At 45.0% G+C, this 7311-nt stretch overlaps 1 protein-coding gene across 1 annotated transcript in view; it reads left to right on the plus strand.

Annotated features, from left to right (window-relative positions):
• The window catches only part of SERINC5 (serine incorporator 5), a 78429-nt gene that overhangs the window by 30180 nt on the left and 40938 nt on the right, over positions 1-7311 (plus strand). The window contains exon 2 of the mRNA XM_034773412.1: positions 6129-6296. Coding sequence (XP_034629303.1) covers positions 6129-6296 — 168 coding nt within the window. The remainder of the gene's footprint in view (positions 1-6128; positions 6297-7311) is intronic.

Raw genomic sequence — 7311 nt, forward strand, 5'->3', positions numbered from 1 at the left:
GGGGGAGGGGGGAGAGAGCTCTTGTTCTACTGCTAGCAAAAAGAAATTTTCCTTCTATCTTATTCTATCCTTAGGGGCTATAATATTATACCAAGGGCAATGCAAAGTTTCTAAACGAGGCTTTGATACAAAGTCCCATGAAAACAGAGGTCACACGTGACCCACAAGGTTATATGAAGAGGCACAATGTAAAGTCATATGAAAATTATTAGAGATTTATCTACAGCTGTATATGCTGCCTTAAGGAGAAAGCTATCTTCTGCCGCAGCACAGTCCTAGGACATTGTGCAGGACAGTCGCCTGGTGCTTGTTTTGAAAATGCAAATTACTGGCAGGCATGCCACAGCAGTAGGTGAACAGGCACACCCAGGCCATGTTTGTATGTCTGACTTGCCGCACATTTAAAACTGACTTCAGAAAAATACATCCAGTTCATATGCATGGAGGCGGGAGGGTTGGATCCACAACTATGCATTAAAATAGATTGCAAACCCATCACAAAATATCTTGGTTTAAGCGGCACAGTCAGCTATGAATATTAAGGGGGGGAAGTGTTAAAAAGCCAGTTGAGACTAAGACAAAGAAATGAACAAAATATTCCCTTCAATTAAATTAGGTACTTCATGTGCACAATTTTCCACTAAAACAACTCATTGTAAGATCTATGTAACCCATTAGAGAAACTCCTCAAAGCCTAGATAACAGAACAGGAATTTCAATAGCCAATAAAATAGGACCTAGCTCCTAATGTGTCAGGCACTTGCCACTGTGGCACCTTGTGCTTAAATAATTAGGTGCACCATTTGTTCATTCTCTGGACGCTCATTTGTAAAGTGAAAGTTCTTTGGCCAAAAGGATAGTTGTCCCCAAACTAAGTACAAGAGTTCGGCCTATTTTCTCTCTTAACTTAGCTGTCTAGGGACAATTGATGCTGGACGTTGTTGCTGAAGTTTGGTAGACATTTGGTATTCACAAGTCATTGACCACATCCTTTTCAAATCTTATCGCCCAGATAATGCTGAAGTAATGAAGTAATTAAGTGGTGTGTTTGCTCTGTGGAATAGCTGCAAGCTTCCTGTTTAATTTAATTTTATATTGTAAGCAATAATTTAGAGGGGAGAAAATGAGTTATGTTTAAGACTGCATTCCACATAAATAGGCAGGTTTTTAGAAGTTTTGGTACACTTTTTTTTTTTTTTTTTTTTTTTTTTGTCAGTTTGACCTTTTTTCTAGACTTGGTGTGTTTGGATATCCAGATTTGAGCTTCATACATAAACCATAGGAAGAAACTAGCTATTTTGCACAGCAAGCTTGAAGCTCACCATCTGCTCAGAAGCATTTCTCATAATGGTTAAATGGAATATTTGGTGGCATTTCTGAGACTTTCTCCACCAAAAGACATCTTGCTAAATTGTGATGCCCTGTGAAAACAGCAGGGAGAAGGAGCCCACTGTACGGCTCCAGTCCTGCAAATACTCTCACACACGCTTAACTTTTACTACCATGAATAGTTCCACTGATTTCATCAGGGTACTCACTGTCCTAAAGTTCAGCATGTGTGTCCGTCTTTACCGGTTTGGGGCCTAAGATGGTAAATTGGTTTTCATGCTGTTTCGTTAACCTGTTTAAATAATCAAGTAGTGTGTCTCTCTTTTGAAGTTGAAATAGGGTGGGAATTTACAAAGTCGTACAGGGTTTGCATATACTAGATAAATGGGTCAATGTTAGGATGGGGTGTGTTAACGAACCTTGATCTAACCAGCATCGACTTGCAGCGTGATGCTATTTACCTTGACTGAGTTAGGAGTCCAGGGCAGGAGTAAGCAACCTATGGCACGCGTGCCAAAGGTGGCACATAAACTGATTTTCAGTGGCACTCACACTGCCCGGGTCCTGGCCACCGGTCCGGGGGGGCTCTGCATTTTAATTTAATTTTTTTAAATGAAGCTTTTTAAACATTTTAAAAACCTTATTTATTTTACATACAACAATAGTTTAGTTCTATATTATAGAAAGAGACCTTATAAAAACGTTAAAATGTATTACTGGCACGTGAAACCTTAAATTAGGGTGAATAAATGAAGACTCAGCACACCACTTCTGAAAGGTTGCCGACCCCTGGTCTAGGGTATGCCCCATCATGCTCAGTGGAGGGAACTAGTATTGCACTGTGTCCATGCAAGGAAAAAATGGTAGTTTAAATCAATTGGCTAACTTCTTCTTCTTTTTTTTTTTTTAATAGTGTAGAAAAGCCCACATAGGGTTTCTGTATTGCTGTCACAAGTGTCTCTCTCCAGCAAACTAACTGCCATCAGCAGAAAGATTAAAATGCCAATCTTAGTGAACTTTGTATTTTCAAAAATACTTTGAGTTCCTCTCTGGTGAGAACTGCGCCCTCTGGAATATACACTGAGCAAAATGGGTGCTGATTCCTTCTAATGTTTTGTCAGATTTCATCTGTATGAACTAAAGCCCTGACTGCTCAGTAGAATAGTCTGAAAGATGGAGGTATGGTTATAAATATCTGTAGAAAGCCAAGGCCTTGTTTTTTATGCAATGCTTGTATAGGGTTACCATATGTCTGTATTTTCCTGGACATGTCTGGCTTTTTAGTTCTTAAATCGCTGTCCGAGAGGAATTTTTAAATACTTATCTTAAAACGTCCAGGAAAATATGGACGTATAGTAACCCTAAGTCCGAAGTCCCGGGGCTGGCGGCACTTCCTGGGGGAGCTCCCGGCACCCGCCTGCCAGCAGGAGCCTGCAGTGTGGGCAGCCTCTAGGCACAGAGGTGGAGGGGGTCTCCGGGTGCTGCACTGGCTCCCTCCTGCCCAGTCACAGCTGCAGGGGTGGGAAGAGCGAGCCTCCCCCACTCCCGACCCAACCCTAGGAGCCAGAGGGACTTGCCGGATGCTTGCTTCCTGGGAGCTGCCCCAGGTAAGCACCACCAGGACTCCCCACCTCGCCCCATGGCAGGTCCCTCTGGCTCTTAAGGTTGGGGGGGGCAGCTTGTGGCAGGCGCAGCATGTGGAGACCCCTCGACTGCCCCGATCCTAGGAGCAAGAGGGTCCTGCAGCAGGAGGGGTGAGTAGGGAGCGGGGCGGAGTGAAGAGACGAGTGGTGAGCAGCAGGGGTTGAGTAGGCAGGGGTGAGGAGGCAAGAAGCGGCGAGCCAGCGGCAGGCAGGGGTTCTCGGGGCGGGCATGGGGGTTTCTGGCAAGGGAGTGAGAAGGTGAGTGGCACGTGGGAGGAGGCGAGCGGTGGGTGGGGGACTGAGGAAGGATGCAGCAAGCCGGTGGTGAGGAGGGGGTGCAGTGGCGGGGCCGTGTGGGGAGGGGGCGGAACCTGGGGTGGACTGTGGGCGGGGCCAACACCCCTGTGGAGTGTCCTCTTTTTTGGAATGTTCAAATATAGTAACCCTATGCCTGTAATCACTGTCAGACTTTTCTGTGGTATTCCAAACCGAAGATAGAGTGCAGACATAAGATTTATGAGTGTGTCATTGTGAATGTATGTATGTACTCTAGCCTAATGACTAACTCATGGAAACTAGAACTCTGCTGAAAAATATTAATCCATAAAGAGTAAACTAAAATTCCTGCTTGCTTTATAAATTGAACCGTAACTACATATCTTCAGTGATTTGCTTTATTATTATTAAAGCAAACTAGTGTAAAAGGTAGGGAGAAACAAAACATTTCACCAACATCTTCTCGTCTCTTGACTTTGCTATGTTAATGAAATCCACTGCTACCCTGCAGCAGGCACTAGGTCCTGTGGAGAATATTTTGACCCTACAGCTGCAGTTCTCAAACTTCCTTGCACAGTGACCCCTTTCTGATAAAAATTATTACATGACCCCAGATGGGGGGACTGAAGCCTGAGCCCACCCAAGCCCGGACACCCCAGACATGGCAGGGACACAGACAAAGCTTGAGCCCCACCACCCTGCGTGGGTGGGGGCCGATGCCCAAGGACATCAGCCCCAGGCACAGGGCTAGTAACCTGAGCCCCACTGCCCAGGGCTGGAGCCCTGGACCCCAGCAAGTCTAACACCAGCCCTGGCGACCCCATTAAAATGGAGTAGTGACCCACTTTAGGGTCCCGACCCACAGTTTGAGAACCCTTGCCCTATAGTAATGAGAACCAGGAAGTGAGGTGAATGGAACATACTCGGTATCATGATAGTGAGTACATAGTTTAGATTGCATTGATCATTTGTTAAAATTTTCATTCTTTGTTAGGGGTTCAAATTAGTGCTGAACTTGAAATCTGGCTTCCAAGATATAAATTTGCGAAACTTCTGTGGTCAACATATTGGTGTCGGCATCTTATTCTCCTGGGGCAGGGACTGATTTCTTGTATATGCAGATAGCACCTTGCATCTGATGAAGTGGGTTTTTACCCACGAAAGCGTATGCCCAAATAAATCTGTTAACCTTTAAGGTGTCAACGGACTCCTTGGTGTTTTTGTTTGGTTTTTTTTTGGATACAGACTAACATGGCTATCCCTCTGATACCTCAGAATTTACCAAAAAAGGGATAAGGTATCAGGGTTTCTGTCTGCTGAATGAGTAACTTGCTACAGCTTGGTTGAATTATTTGTCTGGCCTATAGTTGATGTTAACTTAGCCTATTAAAAATAATCAAAACTGCAGTAGTTTGTCTTCCACTTCAGAAATACATACGTATGGGGCACTTTTAATGAACAGAATGGCTTCACATTTAAGTCATGAAGTGCCAAAGTTAGGGCTATCCACACAATTTTAATTTGAACCCCTTGTGCATATACAATACAAGACCTCTGCCCCATTCACTGTGTGGGTCAGATGGTGAACGAAGCAGTGTGTGTAGTGAAAGAAATTGTTTTGAGTACCTCTGTTTCTTTCATTGAAAAAGTTAAACAGTGAATAGTGAATGAGGCAGGAGTCTGCAGAAGTCCTTGATCATTCAGTGCAAATGTTGGATTGGATGGGATAGTATAAGGCATGTGGCCACAAACCGAATAATAAGATAAAAAGAAATATTTCATTAATACGTCTTTCACTAGGCACTCTGTCTTTCCCACTGAATGAGGCATGGTCCTGGTGAAAGGTAGTATGTGATTCTTTAAACTGTTAAAATGCACGCACACAATGCAGCATGGCCATGTCTGTCTGAGCAACTTTGGCACTTGCTGATTTGAGTGCTTCCTTTTGCAGCCATAATGTTCTTCACCTAAATTTGGGTTATTGCTGATTATGCACTGTATATATCTTATGACTTTAAAAACAAACTTTGTGGATAATCTAAGGCTTAAATTCCAAGCACTATACCCAGATGTACAGATGCTCTTTTCTTAACCTGTGTACTATACAATTTTTTAACATTAGCTGTAATGAAACATTAAGTTTTGCTTTGAGCACAGAGAATAAATGATCGCCTGCTGGTCAAAACTTTCCTAATTCACTCAAATACCATTATAAAACATTCTGAATATTTTTATAGCAAAAAGGAAAGTACTCAAATAACAGATCTGAATAAAGAGAGAGCACCTTTAACAAGTTAACGTCAATGAAGAGTGCAGTATGCCTTTGATAAAAGGATTTAAACACTGACTCCAATTTCTCATTCAATCAGTACTGTTATACACAGTCTTTGTAAGGTAAAATTTATCTTCAGTTCAGATCACAAATTAAGCCATCTTGTCTTCGTTTTTATTACAGTTGCCATAGAGTTGGTGCCCTTTTAGTGCAGGTCCTTTGACTTATTTCCACTATCAGTGGGGGGAGTGTATGTGTGTTTTGGGAGGTAGGGCATTGTCATTGGAGTGAATTTGTACTGCTGGATCAAGTGGGAGGATGGGGCTGGTACCAGGGGCTGCCTAAGAATGCAGAAAACCTTTTTAGGAAAGCAGAAGTACATTTTGTTCTTACTCTCAGTTGTGGAATTATTAGAGCTCGTCTTGGTTTTACTCTTCACTGGCAATGAAGCAGGCCATCGCACCTAGGATAATACATCCCCCCCCCCGCTGATTACTGTCTATTTCTGGAATGTTTAGGAAGTCTACCAGCAGCCCCAGCGAAATTAGTCAGTTAAAATGAGATGATGCTGTCGGAATGAATAACATTGTCTGTTTCTGCCTTTCTAGTTGGCCTGTTGCTGTGGTACTGCTGCTTGCTCCCTGTGCTGCAAATGCTGCCCCAAGATAAAGCAATCTACGAGCACCCGTTTCATGTATGCACTTTACTTCATACTGGTAACGCTCATCTGCTGTATCATGATGTCAAGAACAGTAGCTACTGAAATGAAAGAGCGCGTAAGTAACAGGGTTTTTTGGTAAATTATTTCTAAAGGGAATGATGGGCATTTTTTAATGCACCCTCATGTATAGATGGCAGAACTGGAAGGGCATAGCCCCATGTAGCGGGGTGGTCCCCCGCTCCTGCTCTGAAGGGCTTAAAACAGCCAGGGAGCAGGGCTGAGGCAAAGGAAAAGCTACAAGGCTGATTTGGGGAAGCAGACGCAGTTGGGCCGCACCCCAATCAGGCCTCAGCTGGCCTGTATAAAAAGGCTGGGAGCCAGGAGCTCAGCAGTCTCTCTCTGCACTCAGAGAGAGAGAGAAGGGCCTGGCTGCAGGGAGCTGAGACAGGGTACCTGAGTGGAGCAGGGCTGGGGAAAGGCTGAGGAGTGGGGGAGCTCCAGCCTGGAAAGCCCCAGGCTGCAGCCTAGTATTGGGCCAAGGGGTTCTGGGGGCTGCAGAGGGCAGCCCAGGGCTAGGCCAAGCCAGCAGGTCCAAACCCAACCTTGCTGATGATGAGTGGCCTATACTGCAGTCTGCCCCAGGGAGCGGGGGCTAGTTGGTGACTGGCAGTGGCCTTATTCTGAGGCGAGGTAGGGATAGTGGGTAGGGGTTCCCCAGGGAGGGGAGACTCTAGTACTGAAGGGTGTACTGCCGGGGGCAGCACCCCAGATAAAAGGGCATCTGGGTCTGGGAGGGACACAGGGCCAGAGGACAGGTGGACCACTGGTCTGCAGAGGGTGCTCCAGGATGCTGGAAGAGCTAATTCCCAGGAGGCGCCGCAGGGGTGAGTCTGCCTCTCTATACCCGATACCAAATATTTCTCTAGGTATATCCTTACAATGGGTCATTCTTGAAGCACAGTTCCAGTCATCTCTCTCCCCTCCCCCTTAAAAAATGTGCTGTTCTGCCAATGCCTGTCTGCCCTCCAGTTGGGTTTCATAAGGGAGCAAAGATCTAATGACGAGTGGCCGCCTTCTTGTTTAGTTATGTGGCTGCATTTGGATCACTTGTGGGTTATGGCAGAACAGCA

This window comes from Trachemys scripta, chromosome 6 (assembly GCF_013100865.1).
Source record: "Trachemys scripta elegans isolate TJP31775 chromosome 6, CAS_Tse_1.0, whole genome shotgun sequence".
Taxonomy (NCBI): domain Eukaryota; kingdom Metazoa; phylum Chordata; order Testudines; family Emydidae; genus Trachemys; species Trachemys scripta.